Genomic DNA, 26,560 nt, shown 5'->3' on the forward strand with positions numbered 1-26,560 from the left:
TCTGCCTCTTATTAGCTGGGTGACTTGGGCCAGTGACTTGACTTCTCTGTGTCCTTGTCTGTAATAGGAGGATTTACTACGTAAGTCTCCAGGTAATCGAGGGGAAAGCTCTTAGCCTAGAGCCTGACTCCACAGAGACAGTCCGTCCATTAGTTCCCCTCTCTGCTCCTGCCTTCCTACTAGTTGGTCTTGATCCCTTCGACCAGCTTCTGCTGGTAGGCAAAGTGTGTGGGGAGGCATAACCTGGGAAAGCCTTTTCCTGAGTCCAGTTGGAGCCTCGAGAGAGAGAGAGGAGGCCTCCCTGCTTCCCTGCTGTCTTGCTGCCCTTTGCTTTTTGCGGCAGGGAGGAAGCTGAAGGTATTGTGATTGGTCAGTCTGGGAAGGTGAGGCTGAAGGGGTGACTCAATACGCCTTGGTAAGCCTATCGAAGTTATCATTCAGAGTAGAGTGACCAGCGGACATCAGGAAGTGTGTGTTACATGTAGCAGAGATGCAAGTAGACATGGGAATGCCTTTCTCAGCAGAAGGCCTGAGATTCCGGAATTGGGAGGGGAAGGGGGTACTGAGCAAAGCGGTGGAATCACGGAAACTCTAGAAATAGGTCGTTCTGTTCTGACTAGGTTTGGGTGGGGTTTGGCCAGGAGGTGGAGGGACTGGTCAGAGGCCAGCAGGGAATTCACCCTTGAATCAGAAAACAGGTGAAACTGGTGGCCTCCTTGGGGGAGCCAGCTGAATACTGTAGGAGAGCCTGGCCCAGGGAGTAGACAGGGAAGCCCTGCCTCTGCCCCTACCCCAGCTCTGCCTTGCTTTTCTGAGAAGCACAGGAAGTGGGCCTTCACAATGTCAGGATACAAGAAGCTATCAGGCTATTGAAGGCCACTTCCTATGAGCTGGTCATTCACATACATTTGTCAGCGGCTATCAGGCCTTTTGGGCTCTGCCATTGTCTGGAGGGGCAGCCAAAAGCTGCGGGCTGCAGCCAGCGGAGGCTCTTGGATACAGAATGTACTATTGTGCTGAACTGGCAGCACTCCATGGGGTGGGGAGGAAAGTGGTGGGTAAGAAGGGGATGCCAAAGAAAACCCCAAAAAACAAAACCATGATGTTGAGTAAAAGAAAGTGGAACATAGGAAGTATATAGTATGATTCAATTTACAATTTACATAGAGTGAAAACAACCAACCCTAAATTGTATTACTTAGAATGGATACACAGGTGGAAAAACTACAAGAAAAGCAAGGAAATGATTATCACAAAGAACTGGACCATGGTTCTTTCATTCAACACATATTTACTGAGTACCTGCAATGTGCCAGTTACTGTTCTGGGCACTGGAGCAACAAAGGTGAATGAAATAAGGAAATATGCTCACCCATGAGTAGCTTACCAATCCATAACCAATAGCAGTAACCAGTAACAATAACCAATCCATAAAATAAATAAAGAAGTTATTTGGTGTATCAGAAAGTTGTGTTACATAAAAAACAACCGAGTAGGGGATCAGGAATTCCCGAACGGAAGATAAAAGGCAAGTGGGTTGCAGTATTAAATAGGGTGGTCAGGGTAAGCCTGATTGCAAAGGATTTGAGCAAATACATGAAGGAGGAGAGAGGGTCAGTTAAGTGGCTGAGAAGGAGCATTCCAGGCCAATTCCAGGCCATTTGGGGCTGAGCGAACACCCAGAGCAAAGGCCCTAGGAAGGAGCATTCTGCTCTTTTCCTCTTCAAGGAGGTAAGGTGGCTGGAGGACAGATGATGGGGAAAGCAGCTTTTATTTTGAGTGAAGTGGGGGACCATTGCAAGGTTTTGAACAGAATGACATGATTTGACTTGCATTTTAAATGGAATATTCTGACTGCTGTGTGGTGGAGGACGGAGGTAAGGGTGAAACAAGGAGATCTAGTTAAAAGGATATGGAGGTAATTCAAGAGAGAGATGATGGGGGCTCAGACCAAGGTGGTAACCAGGAGGGGGGTGGTTGCCTGGGGAGGAGGTGGAGATGCTGGGCTGGGACTGTGATTTGGGAGAGGCCTCACAGGAAGAGCCTCTGTTGACAACATGTTTCTTTTTTTTATTTAATTTTTTAATTTATTTTAAGCGTGTTTTTCCAGGACCCATCAGCTCCAAGTCAAGTAGTTGTTTCAATCTAGTTGTGGAGGGCACATCTCATAGTGGTGCATGTGGGGATTGAACCGGCAACCTTGTTGTTAAGAGCACCGCGCTCTAACCAACTGAGCTAACCGGCTGTCCCCGACAATATGTTTCTTGACTTACCTGTATGATGATTACATGGGTGTTCATTTTATAATTATGTATTAAGTTGTACATGTATGTTTTATGTGTGTTTCTGTACCTGTGGTCCACTTCACAGTAAAATAAGATACAAGAGGTAACATAAGGAGCCCTGCTGGGATAGGCTCAGCTCCAATTCCAGAGCTTTTTACCCTACCAATCCCACCCAAGGCATGGGTCCCAGCTCAGATCACCTATATCCTGGTGCTGTGTGGTTAGGGCAAACCCTGACACCTCTCTCAGCCTTAGTGTTTCATCTGTGAAGCCAGAAAAACACTGCCTGACTCCCATCCTCACTCGAGTATGGTGAAGATTACAAAGTGCTTTGTACACTGCCAAAAAGCACACATTATTATTGTTATTTTATTGTTTTTTTTAAAAAAACAGTTTTATCAATGTGTAATTGATGTACAATAAACTACATATTCAAGCCATACGATTTGATGAGTTTTAATGCATGAATACATCATGAAAACTTCACCAGAATCAAGATGATGCACAGACCTTACACCTCCAAGTCTCCTTTTACTCCTTTATATTCTCTCCTGCCCTGCCCTATTGCCATGTTCTCAAGAGGCACCATTTTGCTTTGGGGCAATAAAGATTAATTTTGCATTTCCTGGAATTTTACATAAAGGGAATAATATGGTCCTTTTTGTCTGAATTCTTTCAGTCAGCATAATTATTTTGAGATTTATCCATATTATGCATGTATCAATAGTTCTTTCCTTTTTATTGCTGAATAGTATTCCATTATACAGGTAAACAATGTTTTCATCCATTCACCTGTCAACAGATATGTTTGCAGTTTAGGGCTATGACAGATAAAGCTGCTACCGGTAGCAATGTTCCCATACAGGTTTGATTTCTCTTGGATAAGTTCCTAGGAGTAAAATGCCTGGGACATATATTTAACTTTTTAAGAAGTTGAAAGCAGAGAGTATACCTTCTCTTTGTCCTTTTGCAAAATTGTTTTGGCTATTCTATGTAAGTCCTTTGCATTTTTACATAAATTTTAGAATCAGCTCGTCAATTATTGGAAAAAAAATGTCTGCTGGGATTTTCACGGATTGCATTGGATCTATAGCTTTTCTCTTTGCAGCAGTTCTTTTTTTTTTTTTTCAATTAACTGCTGGTCACTTCAGCAGTGTGTTCAACTAATCTATGCACCCCTCTTAACAACCTAGAGCAGGACGCATTTCACTCCAGTGCATTTCACTCCACTGCTCCCTACATGCCTTATGAACGAACTTATACACGTCTGACCTTCGCTCACCTCCTTCTCTACTTAGGTCTTTCAGGCCCCACCCTATTCACACTCAGCTCAAATGTTACCCCATCTGTGAAACTGTCTCTGACCCATCTGAAACCCTAACCGGAGCATTCTGAGCCTCACACCACTCTGTCCTCATGTCCCTCACAGGCACACAGAACTTTGAGTAACTGAATACTACATTAGGTCGTCATTATTGTTTATGCATCTCTCTCCCTAGACAGAACCCTTGCAGGGAAGGAACCATGTTATTTGTTTATCTTGGTATTAAAGAAGCATTCTTCTTTTAATTAAACCTTTTATTTTACGATAATTGTAGGTTCATATGCAGTTGTAAGAAATAATACAAAGAGATCCCATGTACGCTTTACCCAGTTTCCCCCAATGGGAACATCTTGCAAAACTTTAGTACAACAACACAACCAAAAGTTGACAGTGACACAATCCACTAATCTCATTCAGATTCCCTGAGTTCTACATGTACTCTTGGTTGTGTGTATGTGCGGGTAGTCAAGGATATCTTATTACTAGTTAGACTTTAACAATGATTTATTTAGCTCCTACTCTTGCCAGACAGTTGAATTCTGTAAATTCAAGTTCCCTGCCTTAGTACTGTCGGGTGGTTAGCACCTCAGCACTGGAGTTTGAGTGCATGGGATTCAATCTTTTCTCTGCTACTTGCTAGTTCAGTGATCTTGGGCATGTTACCCGACTTTATCAGTTTCCTTATGTATAAAATCGAGAAATAACTTTTCCCATGGGAAAAAGTTCCCAGTATTTTTCCCATAGGCTTGTACTGTGCTTAGCAGTGTGCCTGGTACCCTAAAACAGCACTCAATTCCTTTAGGGTGAGGTGGAGCAATTTATGCTAAGGTTATGTATAACGATATTAGTTATTTACTAACCACCTTCCATGAGCAACTGTGTGCCAGACACTTCACTTCTGCAAGCAGCCATAATATAGGTCACATGTTTTAAAAGTAATGTAGTAAAAGCAGGGTGTTTATTGGAACCTAGAAGAACCTATTCCACCTTTTTTTTTTTTTTTTTTTTTTGAGGCTGGGAGGAGATAGGGGGAAATGTCAGGAAAGGCGTTGATCTGGGCCTGCCACTAGCAGGCACTCATTAAATGTGTTAAATCGAAGGTTGAATCCAACGTTATTTTCCACATTGTCTCATGCAAACTCTTACATTCAGAAGGTTTTATTACCTTCACGTTCACTTCGCAGTTGGAAACTTAAAGGCTCAGAGCCCTTCCATGCCAGCCTGCAGTCACGCAATTAGGGAGTGAAGACTGTCCAAGTACTACTCCGGCTCCAAGCCCAGTGCTCTCTCCCTCCGATGGTGGTACACGCGGTGCACATATCCTTGCCATATGTGCCTTATCCCTGTTTGGAATTCTGCCTCCAATCCTCTTCCTATTTTCTTGGCTGTAAACTCTGCACAAGATTCAACTACGGAGAGAACCAATGGAACACGCAACAGCAAACACTGTGAAACACCGCCGCCTTAAACCTACCCGACACACACGCTCTGGCGGCACCGGTGCCAGCGCACAGTGGCGGCGGTTGTCCCCCTCCCCCGCACGATCGAGGGGCAGGGCCGGAAGTAGGTCACGTCTCCTGGTTGCTAAGAGACTGGGCTTCCACAAACCAGAGGTTCTCTGCCTTCTTTTCCTACCTTTCTCCACTTCAGCGTCTCCGAATCTCGTCATCATGTCGGACCCAGAAACTGAAGTCTTGCGAAGCACCTTTCCCTCTTACATGGAGGAGGGCGAGCGGCTTTATCTCTGCGGGGAGTTCTCTAAAGCCGCTCTTAGCTTCAGCAATGTGAGTCACTCTGAACCTGTCACCCATCACCACTTTGGATTTCTGAACCGAGGTCCTGATGATGCATGGAGGACCCTATCATTTCTATTATTCACTCGTTCTTGATTGATGCACCACTGTGACAGATAAGCGCCCCCCCCCCCGCCATTTTCTTCCAATTCCCACTTGCGTTCTGCTTGATCCTTAATAACCCACCATTCTGTGCATTAACAATGACCTCTTCTACTTTTTTACTCAAATGTTTGGTGATTGGCTGGCCTTCTTCCACAGAGCAGCCTCAACTTCCTATCATCGGCAGGGAGATTGGCTGGGACACTTCTTGAAGAAGTGAAGTGTCTGGCACACAGTTGCTCATGGAAGGTGATCAGTAAATAACTAACGTTATTACACACAACCTTAGTGTAAATTGCTCCACCCCACCCTAAGGTGATTGAGTGCTGTTTTAAGATACTAGGTACTGCTAAGTGCATTACAAGCCTATGGGAGAAGTACTGCTATTACTCAATTTTATAGATAAGGAAACTGATAAAGTTGAGCAACATGCCCAAGATCACTGAACTAGCAAGTGGCAGAGGCAAGATTCAACCCCAGGCACTCAGACTCCAGTGCTGAGATGCAAACCATGGACTATACTCTCCATAAGTAAGCTATTAGATGTTCATGTAACAATGTCTTTTACAACAAATAGCCCGCTTCTTATTCCAACTGGAGTGGCAGAATAGCTCTCTAATCAGCCCCAAGACTCTTGCTAAAGTCAAGCTTCTCAATTGCTACCCTCAGATCACCAACCACACTAAAACCAGAAATGACTGACCAGATGAGTCAACAATTGAGTTGAGGAGCCCTGCCCCTACCCACTCTCCTCTCTCTGGATTATGTTCTATGTTCCATCCCCGAGAAGCTCAGACAGAGAGAAAAAAAACACCCTGAGGGAAGATAGCTTAGAAGTGGCCTTTTTCCATGAAAGTAAGTAGCTATTTCCTCTTCCTGGAAAAGTAGGAAGGTCTTAGAAAGGGGTCGATACAGTCCGAGCGTCAGGAAGGACAGTACTCCACAGACTATGGTAATGATCTCAAACAGGAGGAGAGAGGACATGCGGCGTAGGGAAGCATTCTGCTCCCACGTTAGGGCCCAAATCAGTTTCAGTTTTGCTAGCATTTTCATCTTAATCCCCTGAAATAGTGATTCATCCTCAATACGCTATGTAAAAGGAGGGCTAGTGGAATGGCTAACTCGAGTTGCAGATTGTCCTAAAATCGGTTTTGTCAGCCTTGATAATGCTTAGCCTTTGGATTGTATTTTGAGTGTGTTGTGCAGCTATTTCAGGTTTGTAGTTGAACTTGGTGTGCACCAAACATACTCTATTGTCTGAGTGAACTGGAGGAATCCCAGACACTCGGGGAAATTCGGTATGTCCACAGAGTAGCATGTTCTCACATCGCAACCAGTGGCTTCCACAAAGCTTGTGATTTGACCTTGTTCAGGATGAGCCACTTACAGATAATCCAGTTGACTAAGCAAAGATCGATATTGGGCTGCTTTTGGTCTGATGAAATCCAAAGACCTGTTTCTACTGCCCCAAGGAGTCCGCTTGAAACTCTGGCAGGAGGGTTTGGGCTGCTATTTCCAGTCCAGTTCTACCTAGCCCTGCCTGGTACCTGTCAACCTGAGTGGTTCCTTTCTCAGGCTCTTCACCTTCAGAATGGAGACAAGAACTGCCTGGTTGCCCGCTCCAAGTGCTTCCTGAAGATGGGAGAGTTGGAGAAATCCCTGAAGGATGCTGAGGCTTCACTCCAGGGTGACCCAACTTTCTGCAAGGTGACTGTATGGGTGGAGGACTCCTTGTTGCTTTCACCACTGCCACTGTCTGCAGCAGCCTCTGGTTAGAAGTGGTAGAAGAACTAGCCAGACTGCTTAGAGTTTCATGCCATTTTCTCTTCATAGGTCACTTGCCTAGATCCCTGCCTCTGTATTCCAACCTTGACCCTCAACCCAGGACCCTTCTATTCCACCACACCTGAGTCCTGTAAGGCCTCGTCTGTCCACCTCAACTGGACTTCCTCTCATTTCAGGGGATTTTGCAAAAGGCTGAGACCCTGTATACCATGGGAGACTTTGAGTTCGCCTTGGTGTTCTATCATCAAGGCTATAAGCTGCGGCCTGATCGGGAATTCAAAGTGGGCATTCAGAAAGCCCAGGAAGCCATCAACAACTCAGTGGGAAGTGAGTGACCATGGAGCCCATGCCAGTATCCAGGAAGTCTCTTGGAATACCTTCGGTTTGGAGGAAGGCCTGAGGTGCCTTGGGTGAACACCCACCAGGAGGCCTACAGGGAGTCCCATGTTTGGATTTGGTGCTGCTGATTTGTTAAGGATTAGGAGCTGTCCACTGGGAGGACCAATCCCCCATCCACTGGTCTGAGCACTGCAGTGTCTGGTTCTCCTCAAAGCCAGATGGGCGTCTGCTGCCTCACCACAAACTATTTACATATATATATTTTATTTTTTTGGCCTGGTGTCATAGGATAGAATGGAGTCTAGAGTCTGGTCCTCCCTAGTCTCTGGCTTCCTCCCGACTGCCTGTGCACCAAGGGCTGGCCTTACCTATCAGCTCAGTGGCAGGGGACAGGAAGAAGGAGAGCCAGAGCTTGCCAGAGGGCAGCAGAGTATGGAAATGGCATGGATTGGCGAGCTCCCCTCGTTGCCATGGACTAGTGGGGGCTGCCTACCTCCTACAGAAGTATTGCTCCAAACATCCTGTACCATTTATTTGCCTGTCAGGCTGGCTCAGAGCCTGCTTTGCAACAACCTCTACCACCCCCCTACCAAAGGCAGACATTTCCACATAAAAATATGTGATAGGTCATGCCAAGGACCTGGATGACCTGAGCCCCCACTTCTGTCCTTGCAGGTCCTTCTTCAATTAAGCTGGAGAACAAAGGGGATCTCTCCTTCTTAAGCAAGCAGGCTGAGGTAAGGACCCAGGTTCTGACACCACATCCTTCTGAGGGACGAGGCTACGTGTGCCTGAGGCGCACACACCTTTAGAGGCCCTCTTGCCTGGGAACAACTCTCCTGCCTATCACGGGTGCCATGGGATTCTGTCCCAGCTCTTGAGGGGTCCTAGGAGTCTAGTTGTTCCCAGACCAGACACACTCCATGGGGCTCGGCCCATAGGGAGTTCCGGGAGGAGGAGTCTGGTATCACAGATTCTGAGACCCTGACAGGGTTCTCTGTGCTCCTTGCTGAGCCTCTCTCAGGTGTTGCTCTATCTTCCTAGAGTATGAAAGCCCAGCAGAAGTCATATCCCGTGAGACAGCTCTTATACCACCCCTTGACAGAGTCTAAGCGGAAGGGTTCGCTTAAGAGTGAGAAGATTGTCCGCCAGCTCCTGGGCGAGCTCTACGTGGACAAGGAGTATCTGGAGAAGCTCCTATTGGATGAAGGTTCCGGACACTTCGTTTGCCTCAGGGAATGGGGCAAAGGGAATCTGGGGTGGATGCGCAATGCACAAAGTGGAGACAGAGCCTATCATATAATATCAGCCCACATGTACCTATGGACAGTTTTACTAACATTCTCATTTTATAGACGAGGAAATTGAGGCACAGAAAGGTTAAGTAACTCACCTAAAGTTATGCATAGGGAAGCAGTGACACGGCTGTCAGATTTGAATCCAGGAAGTTCAATTTCAGAATCAGTGCTCTTAAATGATGTGGTACCCTGGGAGGGAACACCGGAGATTTGGGTTCCTCTACACCAGGGTTTCTGAAGGGGCATCCCCTGGGCCTTCAGTCTGTATGAAGGACAAAGGAATCCAGCTGGGAAGCACTAGAAGGCGAATCCTAAGACACTAGTATTAGAATGTCTGGAACCTCATCTGGTCCAACCCCTCCTTTTATAGATACAGAAAGAGAGACCCTGAATGGGGAATAACTTATCCAAGGTGACAAAGCAAGTTAGGGGTGGAGTCGAAACCAGAGCCCAGGCTTCCTGACGTCCAGTCTAATGCTCTTTCCACCACACTGTGCTGGCAGTGACAGGAAATAGGACGGAGCCTTGAAATGGATGCCTCATATAAGATGAGGGATGAGAATATTGCCATTAGCTGATAAGCCTGGGCAAGAATCACCCTTGAATCAGATGCCTTTTTCCCCAGAACTGACTTCCAAGGTCATCTGTAGATCTGTGTGACAAGAGCAGCTTCACTGCTGGCACAGGCCTGTAACAGGCCTGAACGCTTCCCTCCCGCAGAGGAGCTTCTATGGAGGGAAAGGGTGGCCTGAACATTTCCCCAAGTGGACTTGCAGCTTTGCTGCCAGCTCTAACCTTTGCTCAGGCAGCGGGCAGGATTTGGGCACACCCCTCCAGTTCCCAGCTTGCACTGGCCCATTTAGCATCCAGGGAATCACTTGGTACTGGCAACTTGGGCCAGGTCTTGCATTTAGACTCTGTCTTCTCTGGGAACACAGCTTGAAATGGGAGAGCCCTGAGGTTTGGGGACTATCCACCAGCTGTCCCTTCCTTTAGCTCCTCACATCTTGCCATAAGAGGCCCATGTGCTAAGCTCTGTCCCATAGGAGTGCCTGAAAGGGGGGCCCTGGCCTCAACTGGCCCCAGATAGACCCACTCTACCACCCACGTGCTCTTGCTCTCCTCACTGTTTCCACAACTCCAGCTGGGCAGACTGCCCCACAGGAGGCCCCGCAGCAGGGACCCCAAGGCGCAAGGAGGCGACGCGCTTAGATGTCTGTTCTGGTTGGTTTCTCCTCACACCCTTCCCCACAGACCTGATCAAAGGCACCATCAAGCGTGGCCTGACCGTGGAGGACCTCATCATGACGGGCATCAACTACCTGGACACCCGCAGTAACTTCTGGAGGCAGCAGAAGCCCATCTACGCCAGGGAGCGCGACCGGAATCTGATGCAAGAGAAATGGCTGCGGGAGCATAAACGCCGGCCCTCGCAGACAGTCCATTACATCCTCAAGAGCCTGGAGGACATTGACATGCGTGGGTGGTATTCTCAGAGGGGTGGGACCTTTTCCAAGAGGGGAAGGAGCAACAGAGTAGCCTGAGCCTCTGGCTTCCCCGGGCTGTGCGTAGTTATCTGAGGGGAGGCAGTTTCTCCCATCAGCCCTGAGGAGGCTGCTCCTACCTTCACATCACCTCTTTTCCTTCCCAGTGCTGACCAGTGGCAGCGCTGAAGGGAGCCTTCAGAAAGCGGAGAAAGTGCTGAAGAAGGTGCTGGAATGGAACAAAGAAGATGTTCCCAACAAGGATGAGTTGGTTGGAAACTTGTACAGCTGCATGGGGAATGCCCAGATGGAGCTGGGGCAGATGGTAGCAGCCCTGCAGAGCCACAGGAAGGACCTGGAGATCGCCAAGGAATAGTGAGTCACTGGGGCGGCGGAGCGGCCAAGGCCCAGGGGCCTACAGAGGAATGGGGCTGGGGCTAGATCTCGCCCTTTTGCTGGGGCTGCGCCACCAGCCCGGGTCTAAGGATAAGGGGCAGACCGGGACTGTCAGCTTTTTTAGGGGGGCCACAAAGAGGAGAGCAGTGGCCCCAAACTCCAAACAGCTCCCAGTGGCCTGGTTCTTAGGGATATTTTCATTCTTACACCATCTCAACAAGCATTCCTCAACCTCAGACCTGCCAGATGCTGTTAGCATTGGGAACACAACAGTGATCAGACACAAACGTCATTTCCCTGCAGGTGTCAAATAAAAAGTGACATAACTAATAAATAGCCATTGTGTTAAGTGTCATGGAGGAAAAGTAGAGGACCCAGTGCTATGAGAAGTACATCCCAGGAGGACCTGGCTGGACGTTGGGGAACACACTTGGCCTGTGGGACGGCCCTGAGGCAGGAGGGAGGAAGCTTGAGGCTGGAGAGCACAGGGTGTTGCCAGGGGAAGAGTGGCCAAGAGGAGGCTGGACCTAGTTGGCAGGAGTCGGACCCAGCAGGGCCTCAGAAAGCATTCTACTGACCAATTGCCTGGGCTCTGGAATTGTACCTCCCAGCCGTGGCATCATAGACAAGACACCTTAACCTCTCTCAGCCTCAATATCTCTTCTGTTAGATGGACATAGTAATAGCCCCACCTCATAGGGTGAGGGGGGGAGGGCATGTAGAGTACATGTATCAACTCTCCCAGGAATGAGCTCTTCCCCAAAACTTGACCCACTCTCAGCGGTACCATGACTTTCTGAGCACCTGGTTTGAACCTTTGGAGTCATGCATGATTTTCTCCTTCACGGTTCCTACTTGCCCCACAGTTCTGAGCCTTTTTCAGTCTCCCATGATCCTGTTTCCACTCACAGGTCTGCTCTCAGCTCTCCCTGCCTTCAGCTGCTCCCACTTGTCCCCTCCAGTGATGCCCTGCATTTCATCTGTCAACCCCCCTTCCCCTGCTGACAAACAGGCCTTGGCCCCTCATTGCTTGCAGGTTAAAACCAAACGCCTTTGCTTGGCACTCAAATTCCTCTCTGAGCCTACTTTTGCACAGCCCTCTGGCGTCAGTCCTCCATTTGGGTCAAACTGGGTTGCCTGGATTGCCTGCCTCATGCCCTCTCCTTCTTACTCATCTGAGCCCTGCAATCTGTTTATTCCCGGTTTGTTTCTCGCCTGCCTCCACCATGCGGAGCAGGAGTATCATGCATTGGTCATCCCAGGAGTAGAAAACAAGCAAACAACCAGCGTTGGAGACACCTGACTTTGACTTCTGGCTCTGGCACTCGGAAGCTGTGTGGATTTAATTAAGTTGCTCACCTTCTCAGGTTCCTCATTTATAGTAAAGACATAATAATACCAACTCACAGGGATTATGCAGATTAAGATACATTAATATACGGCTCTTTGGATCCAACTATGTCCCATGCCTTAAAGCCATATATCTGTCTTTACTTCCAGCCAGACTCCCTCCCGAGCCCCCAGACCTGCATGTCCAACTGATTCCAAGGCATTTCCACTTGGATGTTCCACAGGAATCCCAAATTTAGCATGTTCAAAGTGGAATCCCTTACCTTCCTTCCAGGCCTCTTGCTCCAGGGTTCCCTATGTGTGAGGATGGCACTATTGGCCCCTCAGTCCCCAAGGAGCCCAGGCGGCTTCCCAGACATCTCCCTCCCCTCGCTGCTCACGTCCAGCCCACCCATGTCCTGTCCGTGCCTCCTCCTGCCGTCTCCTGGAGCACCTGCGCTTCTGTTTCCCTCCCACAGCTCAGCCCAGACCCTCCTCACTTCTGACCCGGATTTCCTGCAGCCCAGCTGGTCCTTCTGTGCAAAACAAATCCAGTGGTTGGGATAGAGTTCAAATGCCCATTTCTGCCGCCCTTCCTGACCTGACTTGTCCTGTTCTCTCTTGACCCAGCCCTCTCCAGGCCCCTGGGCATCTGTGCCCCAGCCCACACCTGTGGCTCTTCTCCTGAAGTCCCTAAATGGGACCTCCTTTTCACTCGCCAGGATTTTCTTCATCAACTCCATCCTACCCATCCTTCATAATTTAAATAAGTGTCTCCCTTCGAAAAAGCCTTCCATGCTCCTGAGGGGTAATTTAGAAATCCCTTCTCTGTGCTCCCTCTCCACACTCCACCTGTATCCTGCCCTGCCCTGTGAAACTCTGGACGAGACTCTTATGTTCCCTTTTTCTTCCCAATACCTGCCACAAGTGGGCATGTGCGCTAAAAAATGTGTGCTAGGTGGCTGAATAAACAGCAGTGTTCCTTAAACAAAGTTAGTTTCTTTTTAACATCCACAAACAGGCCTCCAGTCTTGTGAGTTCAGGGTGCCCCATGTGCTTCCTCATTCTAATCGGCCATGATCCTCCCTCTCTGCCCCTCCCCCCAAAAGCCTGTCATCGTTGGAGATGCAGCTCAAACCCAAATTTGTCAAAGTAACTTCTTTAATGACCCCAGCCCTCATTTCTTTCTCCAAATACTCTATAGATGACTTGATTGCATGCTGTCTCATTATTATTTTTATTGCTACCTTATTACATGTTATTGTTATGAATAGCATTACAACTTATTCATTCATTCCTTACACCATAACAGAGCACCCACTTTGGAAGGGAAGGCTGACATCAGAGGTGCTGTGAGAGCAGCAGGTGCAAGTATGGCTGAGGATCCAAGGAGAAAGGCCGGTGGGAGCAATGCTGGAAGCTGAGGGGGCTTCCGAGAGGACAGGAGGGTCAGCAAAGGGGATGAGGGGGAGGGAGAAGGGCACCTTAGGAAGAGGGACATGGCATGGTTGGAGGACTTGGGGCACTGCAGGTAGTCTGGTGGGGCTGGGGCCAGGATCTGTGGGGAGTGGGAGGACCAGGTGCCACCCTGAGGAGGAAGAACCTGATCCTGAAGGTACTGAGGGCCTTTGATCTTGCACAAGTACTACAGTGCTGTACTTGATTCACAACTCTGTGGTGCTGAGAGCAGAACGTGAAAGTCCTTCCCCTCTTTCCCCCTTCCCCGCCCCCCACAACCATCCTTCCCTGGGACTATGCTGAGAGGTGTCCTTCTGGGCCCTTTTCAATGTGTTTACCTGCATGTTTATATACATCTCTACATACACAGGCTTTTTAAAACAAAAGCAACTCACTTCTGTGGGGGTTCTTTTGTTTGTTTGGAAAAGAATGTGTCTTGGGAAAGGTCTCATTCTTTGAGTGGCTGCACAGAAAGGTATTTCAGCTTGCACAGGAATTTATGTGACGACATCTTTGTGGGCACTTAGGCTGCAGGGCTGCGGTGGGACTCCGCAGATGTGTGTGAGTGCCGCTGTGGGTAGAGCCATGGCTTGCATTTTAGAAAGGCAGCTGGCCACACAGGGAGACTGGATCAGAGGAGTTTCATGGAAGATATGGCAGCCTCTGGGTTGCAGGGCCTTGAGGGGCGCAGAGGAAATGGGAAGGGAGAGAGTGAGAGGGGTTGCTGGTGGAGGGGATCTGGGATTGGGGGAAGGTTTTCTTGTTTTATTTGTTCGGAAGGCGGTAATTTTTAACAGAGATCAGAATGTTCACATGGTAAAGAATTGATTTAGGGGGTCGCAATTGTCTTTTTCTTTAGAGAAATAGCTCATTTTCCTGGTGACATGTGAATACTGTAAAAAATTTACATTTAAAATTAAAAGTTTCGTGTGTTCTGTTGGCTCAGTGGTTAGAGCACAGTGCTCATAACACCAAGGTTGCCGGTTTGATTCCCAGATGGACCAGTGAGCTGCGCCCTCCACAGCTAGATTGAAAACAACAACTTGACTTGGAGTTGAGCTGTGCCCCCCACAACTGGACTGAAAGCAATGACTTGACGTGGACCTGATGGGTCCTGGAAAAACACACTGCTACTCAATATTCCCCAATAAAAAATAAGAAAAAAATAGAAGTTTCCCTCATACTCTTAGTTCCCTTGGGTAACCATCGTTTATAATTAGACTTACATTCTCTCTTCTTTTAAAAATGCCCACTTTTTGCTTATGTACTTATTTTGGGGTGGTTTAAAACAACACACTTTTATTCTCTTAACAGTTGTGGAGGTTACAAGTCTGACGGCAGTTTCACTAGGCGGAAATCATGGTGTTCTTAGGGCCGCACTCCCTCTAGAGGCTGTAAGGGAGGGTCTGTTTCCTTGCCTTTCCCAGCTTCTAGAGCTACTTTCATTGCCCTCCTTCCCTCCAGGCCCCTTTCTCCGTTGCCAAAGCCAGGAGCACAGCATCCTACTTCAGGCCTCGCATATTTATTTTTAATACAAATGGGGCAATACACATAGTATATACACTCCTATCATCTGACGTTAACTTACTGTATCAGGGACTCCCCCCCACCCCCACCCCATACAGTGCTGAGGCACTGACAACATTTAGGTTGTTTCCAATGTGTATTTATTGTAAACACCGCTTTAATAAGTGTTCTCACATTTATCGTCTTGAGGTAACAGTTATCTTCTTGAGGTAAATTCCTAGAAGGGGAATTACTACCAAAGGAACATCAAAGGAACTTATCTGCAAGCTGTTGACTAATCACCTCCGGAAATGTCCTGATAATGTTCACTCCTGGCCACAGGGCATAGGGCCTGGGTGTTAGCCTGCCAGCCTGGGCGTGACCCTGAAACTGGACGAGTCCCGAAGACCAAGGCCCCTGTCTTTGACTTCTTTTCTGTTTCCACTGTGCCTAAAATGGCCGATTTCTTTTTTTTGGGCCCCCCTTTCTTCCACCTTGCCCCCCACTCCGGTTCAGGCCGTTGTTTCTCAGTCTAGTTATGTAGGACACAGCTCCCTGGCCCATGCTGGTATTATGAGCCTTGTGCTACCCCGGCTGAGGCAGTCGGTCGCCAGTTGTTGGTTGGCCGCTCACAGCAGCTTATAGCAGCTCTTGGCTGCTGGCAGCTCATGATGGTTGCGGGCCACCCACGGCAGCACATGGTAGCCCACAGCAGCACACAGCAGCTCACGATGGCTGCCAGCCACTCACACTGGCCACCGCCGGCCTCTCATGGACGCTCAGGGCAGTCCACGGCAGCTCATGCCAACCTCTAGCTGCTCACAGCAGCCCAGGTCCAGGGAGAGCAGTTGTTCACAATCTTAGCTGTAGAGGGCGCATCTCACTGGCCCATGTGGGAATCGAACTGGAGACCTCCTCATTAGGAGCACGGCGCTCCAACCACCGGAGCCACTGGGCTGGCCCAACAACCAATTTCTAGTGAATAATTGTCATGATTCTTCCCCTCAGTGACCTTCCTGATGCCAAGTCAAGAGCCCTTGACAACATTGGCAGGGTTTTTGCCAGAGTTGGGAAATTCCAGCAAGCCATTGACACGTGAGTGACCAAGGACTACCCCTTCCCCCCTCGTGGCCAGAACTCCCCACTCTCACACCAGACTCCCAGCCTGGGGCCAGGATGGCAGGAAAAGAAGCATAGGAAGACCCACATTTGCCTCCTGGCTCTGCTGGGCAAGCCACTTTGTAAACTCTGGGGTTCATCAGTTTAATTAATGGACTAGAATCCGTGTTTTCTCAAAATGTCCCAGTGATAAGAATCACCAGCTGCATTTGTTAGGTGTGTGAATTACTGGGCCTCTTCCCTGGAAAGTTTGATTCTACAGGTTAGGGTTGGAACTCAGGGATCTGTTTTTAACAACGACTCCAGGTGATCTTTACCTTGGGCCAGTTCAGGAACCAGTGGACTCCTTGAGTCTAGGAGCTCTTCTGACACTATGTGACTCTGTGGTTACGTGGGGTCAATGGGAATAGAGTCTGAACTCTCCACGTCACCCAAGTGCTGGACTTTTGATGTCTAACCCTGGGGCTAGTGACAGTGGGGTGATTCAGCCCCAGGGAGACGCGGAGGAGGGCCTGACCTGGAGACTGGCCTGCGCTGGGAGAGGTAGCTCCGGGGGCTGCTCAGTGCAGAGAGAAATTGTCCTTCAGGCCCTCCCCACTTGGTTGAAATAGACTTGTTACCTCTGCTACACTTCATTTGGTTTCCTGACTGTCCCCTGGGGTCTATGTGCCAAAAGACAGAGGAGTAGGAGAGTTCACCCACCTATTAGTATCGTTTTAAAATAAAAAAGTTTTATAGTAAATACGGGCTCATTATTAAAACGTTAATTTGGAAAATACAGAAGAGTAGAAGAAGTGTTATTCAGTTCCACCGTCGAAAGATAAGTACTAATTCTAATCCTACTCTTTATTTATTATTTATTTAATTTTTAAATTTTTTCTCTCTCACTTTTATTGATATTTTTTCATTCCAGTCTTTCTTCTGTGTTGATTTTTCTCTTACATGCACTTAAATATTCTTAAATACAATTTTTGTTATTTAAATGTTATTTTGTAAACCTTATTTTCAATTGTTGTATCAAATTCGATCCCATAGATGTTCCAAAATAGCTTTCTGAGTTTTAAAACATGTTAATGCTTATTAGCTCCACCCCTGTATCTAAAAGAACTGGTGGTTGGAGAACAATTTTTATTCTGCCACCCAGGAGGTGGCCTTGACCTCCTGTGGCCAAGTGTGTGTGTGGGGGTGGGTTCGGGAGGGTTAGAGTGGAAGAAGCTGACCTGGTTCTTTATGTCCTCAGGTGGGAGGAGAAGATCCCTCTGGCAAAAACCACCCTGGAGAAGACCTGGCTGTTCCATGAGATCGGCCGCTGCTACTTGGAGCTGGACCAGGCCTGGCAGGCCCAGAGTTACGGTGAGAAGTCCCAGCAGTGTGCCGAGGAAGAAGGGGACATTGAGTGGCAGCTGAACGCCAGTGTTCTGGTGGCACAAGCACAAGGTATGGCCTCAGAGAACACAGACACCCTATCTTTCCCAGCCCTTAGGCCCAGCTGCCAGACCCGGGCTGGAAATCCTGAGGCCCAAACTTACCATCGCAGTGTTCCCCTGCCCAGATTACTTCTGGTTCTGAGAGTGGGGATCAGCACCCCCCTTCCCCCATTTGAGCAGCACGTGGTGAGTGCCTACTTTGGGCTAAGCTCGGTTAGAGCTTGGGGCACCTTGAGAGTTGCCCCTACCCTGGAGGAGCTCAGCTGCCGACCAGCACACCACCTAGTTCTCATCACTACTTCCTCTTCCTTAGTACTCTTTATCTCCCAGCATTCTTGCATTTAATCACTGTGCAAGCCAATGACAGAGGCATCACTGTCCTCATTCTATAGATGGGGAAACTGAGGCATTGTTTCAGCAGATTGCCCCAGGTCACAGGAGGGAACTTTTTGGAGTGATGGAAATGTTCTAAAACTGGATTGTGGTGATCATTGCACACCTGTATACATTCACTAAAAACTATTTAACTGTATACTTAGAAATATGTGCATTTTTATAATTATGTAAATTACACCAGCAAGGGGCAGTGGTGAGGAGAAATACATGAAAGAGATTGGCGATATTTTGATAATTGTTGAAGCTGGGTGATGAGTAATAGGGGTTCATTATACTGTTCCTTCTGCTTTTGTGTATATTTGAAATATTTCACAATACAAAGTTACGAGGAAAATGCTCCAGGTCACAGGCTAATAAGTGCCAGAGCTGGGACTAGTTCCGTCTGACTGTAGAGCTTGGGTTCTTAATCACGGTGCTAAGCCGTCCCTGTCCCAGGTGTGCAGCTGACCCCCAGGGAGGGAAAAAGGTGACTGGCACTCTCTGATCAGGGGGCATAATCATTCATTCATTTATTCATACCACAAATACTCCCTTGGCACCTCCTAGGCTCCGAGTTGGGCGTACAGTAGGGAACAAAACCAATAACACTTTCCTGTCCTCCTGTCCGAGGAAGTGACTTTTAAGCAGAAACTTTAAGGATGAGAAGGCGCCAGCTGTTTTAAGAGCTGAGGACAGAGCTTTCCAGACAAAGGAACAGCATTTGGGAATGTGGGCAGGCACTGAGCTGATCTGAAGCGGAAGCAGAGACCAGTGTCGGCTGGAGCTCCTGAGGACCAGGGAGGTCTCGAGGGAGGAGGCTGATGAGGAGCCAGATCCACAGGCCTCATGGGCCTCATCACAAATCATAGATTCTTTCTTAAAAGCATAGAGAAAACCACTGAAAGCTTTAAACCTAAATCACAGACATGATTACTGTGGTTTTTCCTAGAACGCCTTCCTGTTCTTAGGAGGACATTGTCAAGCTGAGGGGGAGACGGGATATACCCCTCAGCGTTCACATTATCCCAAGTCTTGGAGGACGTATTAGGCCCTGAGGGCCTCTGGAGAACCAGGCCACTCACTGCCGGTCTCAGTGTCTCCACGCTGGGGCTACAAAATCAAATGCAGCAGCCTGGGAGCCACTGGGTTCTAGAGGTAGCACAACCAGGCAAGCAGAGCTTGGGTTCTGGGCCGTCCTGGCTCAGGGACCTTTGACAAATGCCACTCTGTGCCTGCTTTATCCTCTGCAAGTAGGCATAATTATGGTATGTACCTATAGGTTGGTATGAAGAAATAAGATAATACTTAAGTATATAAGCACTGAGAACAGGAACCGGCATGGAGCGAACACTCAGTAGGCATTAGTCTCTTCCTTCCTGCCCTCTCATCAACTTCCCAGAAGTGTCTCTAACAGTGACGAGAAACAGTTACAGGCCTTGGAAAAGCCTATTTATGACTTAACAAAAATTGTAGGTGCAAATGTGTGGATTTGTGCATGCAAGGGGGTGGGGGTGGGGGCAAGAGGAAAACAGCTCCCAGAATCAAGATAACTTTAGGTGACAGATTCAGTTAAAATGAAAAAAAAGTATTTCTGTTTTACTCCCTTGAATAAGCATTATGACTCTCTACAGACCTGCAGTGTCATAATTACATTTGAATTGCTTTTCCAATGGGATAGCCTTCGGCAGTTTAACTTACAGACACAAGGCCCTCCATGAATCCCAAAGCAATGCTTGGGTGGGGGGTGGACCTTGGGTATATTCAATTATAAGAGAAAGCAGAGAAGAAGCTGAAATGTGGGCTTCCCAGCCCCTAGCTCGTGAGCACCTTTGCCCTTCCGTCCTGAAATGAAACTCTTTTAAAGGGCAGTCAGTCATTGCAGTCCCAGCTCCAGCACTAATTGGTGGGGTGGGTGAGCTCAGAGGAGCCACCTTCTGTCTGGCTTCAGATTGCACCACGGCGGGAACGGCTCCAGAGCTGAGGTTCTGGCCCCTGGCCCTTGAGTCACCTAGCCCTTCGATATTTCGTTTGGTCTCCAAAGCATTCTTAAAAAATTTGAGCAAAGATTTTTAAAATACAGATTTCCTCTCTTGGGACTATCTAAGATGGGGCAAGATGGAGTTGTCCCCCCACCCTGCAGACACCTGATGTGTGCACAGGCCCCCTTCCCTCACAGACCTCTTTGAATGGCCTGAGATCCTAGACTCCCAGGTTCTGTCCTTAATTGGGAGGCGGCCCAAGAATGTAATGGAAAGGGTGGCACTGGGCAGCTCCGGATGCCGCCTGAGGCCGGGGACTAACTCCAGCTCAGACAAGCTTGTAGCTGGCCCCGGGAGTGGCCAGGCAGGCCAGGGGCTCCTGCGGGAGCTTGGCCCCTGCAGGGCAGCTAGCTGCCTCGTGCAACACACACTGTCACCACCTACCTGTGCTGTGTCTCTCCCGTTGCTCCCCAGTGAAGCTGAGAGACTTCCAGTCGGCCGTGAACAACTTTGAGAAGGCTCTGGAGAAAGCGAAACTCGTCCACAACAACAAGGCACAGCAGGCGATCATCAGCGTGAGCCTTTCCCTCCAGTTGGGCCCAGGGCTGTGGGGAGTGGGTTGGGCGGCCCTTCAGCCCCTCGGCCTTCCTAGCTGGCCATTCCACAGACACTGGTTACACCCACCTACTGTAGGACACGTTCTAGGTAGGACAGTGGCTTTCAAATGTTTGCCACTGCCATCAGTTTACATAGTTTTATTTGACACATAGTTTTATTTGAAATAAACAAAAATAGAAATGAAAGTTTTACCTTTCACAAAGGTAAACATATTTACCTTTATTATGTATGCTGATATTTCCTATTCTGTTCTGGTTTATTTTTTCATTTTCTTTTATTTCATGCTGGTTGAGACCTTCTAAATTGATCTTACAGTTTGCAGTTTGGAAAATTGCTGCCTCCTCCAGGAGATAGCGAGAAATATAGTGTGATTGCCTCCCCTGCACTGCTCAATAAAACAGCTGTGGGCCACGTGCGGCTATTTAGATGCAAAAGAATTAAAAGGAAATAAAATTTAAAATTCCATTTCTCAGTCACACCAGCCACATTTCCAGTGCTCCCTAGCTGCACATGGCTGTGGGTGCCACGTAGTACAGACCTTGAGTGTCCCCTAGTTGCAGAAATTTCTGTTGGGCAGTGCTGGCCCAGGCTGTAAGCTTCAGGAGGCAGAGACCAGAGGTGAAGCCACTGCTCCCAGAGCCACTCTGGGCAGATGGACAACCTCAGTAGGTCAGCACGCTAACCTCGCATATCCACCGGCAGCTAAGCATGAATCCCTTGGCCACCTCACCTCTCGCTGCCGACCAGAATGCTCCCTCAAAGCTGTCCCATGTCAAAATTCCAGAGCCACCACCAGCACGTGGCTAGACCCCAGTAAGCATCTGCTGGAGTGATCTAAACAGGGCCCTTGTCCTCTGGAGCCTGCCCCATGGTTGAGAGAGGCCAGATGGCATAACTCGGGGGCAGCACGAGGGGCATGGCCTCAGCAACCACACTGGAGGTACAGTAGGTGTTCAGGAAAGGGAGCAGGTACGCTGGGAAGTGACACCCCGAGAAAGCTCCAGACGGAAGCGGGCCTCATGCCGGCTTTGAAGGACAAGGATGGCGGGGTCTTGCCAGGCTGAGAAGGGGCAAGAGCACTGAAGGCACGAAAGGCTGGAGGCGCTGAGGGATCTGTGGAAGGCAGGAAAGAAACCCCAGGCCGGGTCACTGGGGCAAAGAACCCCAGACAGTCAGTGGACCAGGCTGGACTTGAAGTCCTGAGCATGGCACAGAAGCCACTTGGATTTCTAGGGGGCTAGCTCAAGGTTTGTGAACACTGTGGTGAAGCCATTCCTTCCTTGTCATGGCGGTGAAATCGCTCCCAAGAGACCCCATCACGTGGCAGTCCATGCCCTGCTTTCATCCAGCCCAAGGCAGCTAAGGCCTGTCACATTTCTGTCGTCTTACTTTGTTGAGGGGGTCAGCGCCCCGAATGGGCACCTTGCCTTGAAATCTGGTCTCCAGAGGCAGAGCACTCCCCTTCACCAGCCATGTGGTCTCTCTCATTTAATCCTCTTCCAAATGATCATCCTGCAAATATTTGGAGATAGCATGGCAATTAAATTCAGAAATATTTACTGACCACAGGTTGATCTGGCTTGTCTAGCCCAAAGGTGACGACTGTGGTCCTGGCCCTCAGGAAGATCGGTGTTAGCAGGAAAATTGAACCAAAACAAAACCCGATTGCACTATGACTAGTGCAATAGAAGGCAGGGGATTCAGAGCGAGAGCAAGCCCCAGCAGGGAGGCAGGCCTGGGCCTTTCCTATCATGGAGGGTTTGAAGGCTGGGCAGGGTTTTAAAAGGCTGATAGGCAGGGAGAAGTGCCTGTCAGGCCAAACAGCCCCAGACCTGTAAGCAACTCCCTATGGGACCAGGTCCCTGACCTTTCACCCCCCTGGATTGGCATTTCCAGGCAGGCAGGTGTATAGGAGGGCAGCCCAACACTGCAGGAGAGTGTCCAGGCCTGGTGGTCATTCAGGTAGACGATTCCGACTGCTTCCTGGTGCTCCACTCTGTGCAAGACCCGAGGAAGAAGGCAGAGCCTACCCTCAAGAGAAGCACAGGCTGAGTCGCAGGCCCCACTGGCGGCCCCTCTGAAGGCAGGCCAGCTCCCAGCTCCACCCGCGGTGTGTGTCTGTTTCCTCTGCTGCTTGCTGCCTTGCTGTGAGCTTAGGGGCTTGTAGTGTTTCTTTGCATTGGCTGGAGCCAAACGAAGCGTTAGGTAAAAAGGTGGAAATCAGTAGATAGACAATCCTCCCAAATACATGCCTAAACTCAAGGGAAATGAAGTCTCAGTTCCCTGCAGTCACATATCTCATACCACTTAGCCTGGGGAATTCCATGTCCCTAGGCACCAACTAACCTCCAGGCAGGAGCCTTCAAAGGAGCCAGGAGCAAGCGAGGGGGCAGGCTCAGTGCAGAGTCCTGCCTCTGGGGTTGGGACTTGGGTGAAAGGGGAGGTTAGGTGCCAAATGGGGTTAGGAGAGTTTACCGGTTCCTCTCCCACCCACAGGCTTTGGACGATGCCAACAAGGGCATCATTGATGAGCTGAAGAAAACGAGCTACAGGGATTTGCTGAAAGCAAAGAAAGAGAAAAGTAAGTTCCTGGAGCCCCTGAGACCGCGGCTTCATAATTCTCCCTCTGTGTTCTTTACTGTCAGTCCCAGCTGCACTTTCCAGTAGCTTCTCCAGTCCCAGGGCTTAGTACTGTCTACCGAGCATTCCAATTTCCAAGCCACCAGCACCCCCACCCTTTCTCTGGGGCAGGAGAGGGAGGCGATCCAGCCCACCTCAGGCTGGGGTCTGAGCCCGTGCTGTCTGCCCCGAGAGCCCACGCCTGTATTTCTTCAATTAATTCATCAAATGTTTGTTGAGCACTTGTCACACACCAGGAAGGTGTGAGATTTGGGGGAGACAGAGGCTCGGTCCCTGCCCTGGAGGAGCCCACAGGCTATCCAGTGGGAAAGCCAGACAATTAGAGTTGCCCACGGAATGGGCTCCTGCTGGCGAATCCTGAATGGCAGGACCTGTTCTGTGTGAGCATGAGCAAAGCCCCCCGACTTCTCTGGGGAGACAGGGAAGGCTCCAAGTGGGAAGAATCACCCGCTTCAGGCTCCAAGATGCCCAAGAGTTTTCCAGGTGCCAGGTGGGAAAGGGAGGGCATACTTGGCAGGGAATCGCAGGGGCAAAGACAGAGGTAGAATGACAGTAACTTATACTTTGGGGGCTCTTCCTGTATGCCAGGCACTGGGTCAAGCATCAGACAGGATGATCTCATTCAGTCCTCACCCCCCTAGGAGGTAGGGACCACCCTGGAGGCTGTGGAGGCTGAGAGGGGTTGAGTGATCTGCCCACATCACGCTGCAGTCTGAGTCGGAGCCACACTGTCTCCTGCTGTGGGGCACTGCTCTTTAGAGCCAGCCTGGGTAGGACAGGGGTGGGGGCTGGGGGCAGAGGGGCACAAGAGTGAACTGAGGTGCAGAGGCAGACCCGCTTTATCAGGTTCTTTCTCCCAAGGCCTCAGGGAGTAAAGAGGCCTTTGATACCTGCTCCCCCCTCCCCCCCTACTGGGGCTCTCTGAAGGAAGTGAGGGAAGAGGAGGGAGCTGGGACCTGGGACCCCAAGCTCCACAGACTCAGCAGGGAGTCCTGGAGGGGATGGGTAATACAGAAACTGATCTCCATTCAGTGTTTCCTATGTGTCAGGCACTCTTCTCAGGACTTTCTATCTACTGACTTATCTGAGCCCTCAAGAACACTATGAAGTAAGTTTTATTATTTGCTTGCCTTAATGGATAACACGGAGGCAGAGGCGTTGAAGTCCCACAGTGGTTTTCTGTCTCCAGGCTTTCCCCCATGATTCTACACTGTTCCTGGTACCAGGACAGCATCTGTCTGCTCTCGGTGCTGCCTTCCCCCTAGCTGTACAGCAGTGAAGGGGAGCCAGGGCTGGGACACCGTACACCCAGGGGACAGGCCCCTCCAGACACCAAGGCCGAAGCCCTCTCTGATCCAGGCATGGTAGTGGGAATCTGGGTGTGGGGTTTGGGGCACTTGAGCAGCCCTTTGTTATCCAGTGTCTGCCATGTGCTAGCTGGATTCCCTCAGAGAGGCTCTGCCTCTGTCCCTCATGACCTTGGAGACACAGGAGCCACAGGAGCAATAGACATGAAGGGACTAAGCTGGCAAACAGCAGATGCTCCAAGGAGCCTCCCTCACACGGCCCTTCCCAACCTCGGCAGGCCGTGTGCTGGGGGTGTCCTCCTGAAAACCAATTGGGAAGGCCTTGCAGTCAGTGGCAGCTGCCAGGCACTTCCTTCCCAGAACAGCAGGTGGCAGCATTGCATATGTCTTCACCACCAAATGGCGCCTTCCCCCCACCCCTGTGAACCCAGAGGCCCTACAGGCACCTTAGAGACCAGGGGCTTCCAGGAAGAGAATGTGAGGGCGACTCAGGAGGGGATTGGTGACTTTCCTCTGCAGCTGGTAAAACATGGAGCAAGGGTCCCTCTGATTTGTAAATAGCTCTCCAGCTGAATTTGCTGCGACCAGTCTGCTCATATTTTTACAGGGAACCTCCCAACACATGATGAATGTGCTCCAGGGACACAGAGAAATGCAGAATGAAGCTACTGGAAAAAAGACCCCTTCTGTCCTTTCCCAGCACCCATGCTGTTTCTTGTAGGGAAAGAGAATGTGCTCTGGGGGCAGAATATCCTGGGTTCAAACTTTGGCTCTGCATTTATTTATTTATTTGCAGTGTGACCATGGGGGGTGATTTCTCTTCATCAATCTCAGGTCCCTTGACTGCAAACTCAAATCGATGACACTATGCACTTGCATCACAACCGAATGATATCATCTGTGCCGCTCACACGATGCCCAGAACAAGGCTGGCATTCAGTAATGGAGGATCCCGTTTCTCTCCTTTTGGAAAGGGGTCCTTCTCTTAGAAGCACAGGCCCTCACAAGCCGGGGTTCACCCAGGCCCAGAGATAAACTTTTACCTTCCTTCACTCCTTTTTCTTGTTTTTCAGAAGAGGTTGATGAAATGGATAATACATCAGTGATGACAAGGGAGAAGGAAACAGCGAGAAGAGAGAGAGGCAGACCTGAGAAGGTGATCAAGGAGTGGGAAAGAAGGCAAACTGAGAGTGAGAAGGAGATAGAAGATGAGCTGACTCACGAAGCTCTGATGACCACAGAGAGCGACGACGAAGAAGAAGAAAAGAGGCAGAGAAAAAAAGGCAGCTCCTTAAGAAGAGAACTGGGAGCCATGGGGTGTGATTCAGGAGACATTGCCCAGAGACTGTCCAGAGAACTGGCCATAAGGAGACTGGAAGAAGCGGGCAGGAAACTGTCAGAAGTGAGCAGAAGGGAATCAAGAGAAATTTACAGGAGGCCATCAGATCTGGACCAAAAATTCTCAGAAGATTTAATCGGAAGGCAATTGGAAGAACTAAAGGAGAAACTTTCAGAAGCCGGCAGGAGAGACTCAGAAGAACTGGGGAAAACAGAATTGGGAGAAATAGGAGAAATGAAAACAGAAAATCCTGGAAAAATGGAAAAAGGTGAAAAGGAAGATGAATGAAGCCAACGTCAGTAGGCATTAGGATCAGGAGGCTGGTGTTTGCAGGGGCCAGGGGGCTCTTATTAAATTAGACTTTCAAGTGGAGGAAAAAATGTGGTCTGGGCTCTATAGGTCATCTCTGCCTCCTTCTGTTACTGTTTTCCTTTTAAATATACATCGTTCACCCTTACAAACCCTGGTCTGTCATTTTGCCTCCTCACCCTCCATCCATTCTCAAAAGAGCCTTAGAGAATGAATGACCTAGCATGGGGTACCACTTCCCAACCAGAACTCTGACCTTACCCTGACTGGGTGAGAAACACATAGACCCTTAAACAAGGCCTAACACAGAGTGCGTGTGATCAAGTTGTGAAGTGTGGTCCTCTTCCC

At 49.2% G+C, this 26,560-nt stretch overlaps 1 protein-coding gene across 1 annotated transcript; it reads left to right on the forward strand.

Annotated features, from left to right (window-relative positions):
• Nucleotides 1–5,050: 5,050 nt before the first annotated feature.
• On the forward strand, nt 5,051–26,315 carry ODAD4 (outer dynein arm docking complex subunit 4). Its single transcript, XM_019747772.3, has 12 exons — nt 5,051–5,393; nt 7,080–7,211; nt 7,466–7,616; nt 8,304–8,365; nt 8,673–8,838; nt 10,181–10,405; nt 10,578–10,785; nt 16,108–16,194; nt 17,459–17,655; nt 20,474–20,574; nt 23,114–23,198; nt 25,638–26,315. Exons 1-12 carry the CDS (start codon nt 5,280–5,282, stop codon nt 26,189–26,191), a joined length of 2,082 nt encoding a protein of 693 aa, XP_019603331.2. The 5' UTR covers nt 5,051–5,279; the 3' UTR covers nt 26,192–26,315.
• Nucleotides 26,316–26,560: the final 245 nt, after the last annotated feature.

Source organism: Rhinolophus sinicus, chromosome 12 (genome assembly GCF_057876585.1).
Source record: "Rhinolophus sinicus isolate RSI-liver-muscle chromosome 12, RSI-T2T, whole genome shotgun sequence".
NCBI lineage: Eukaryota > Metazoa > Chordata > Mammalia > Chiroptera > Rhinolophidae > Rhinolophus > Rhinolophus sinicus.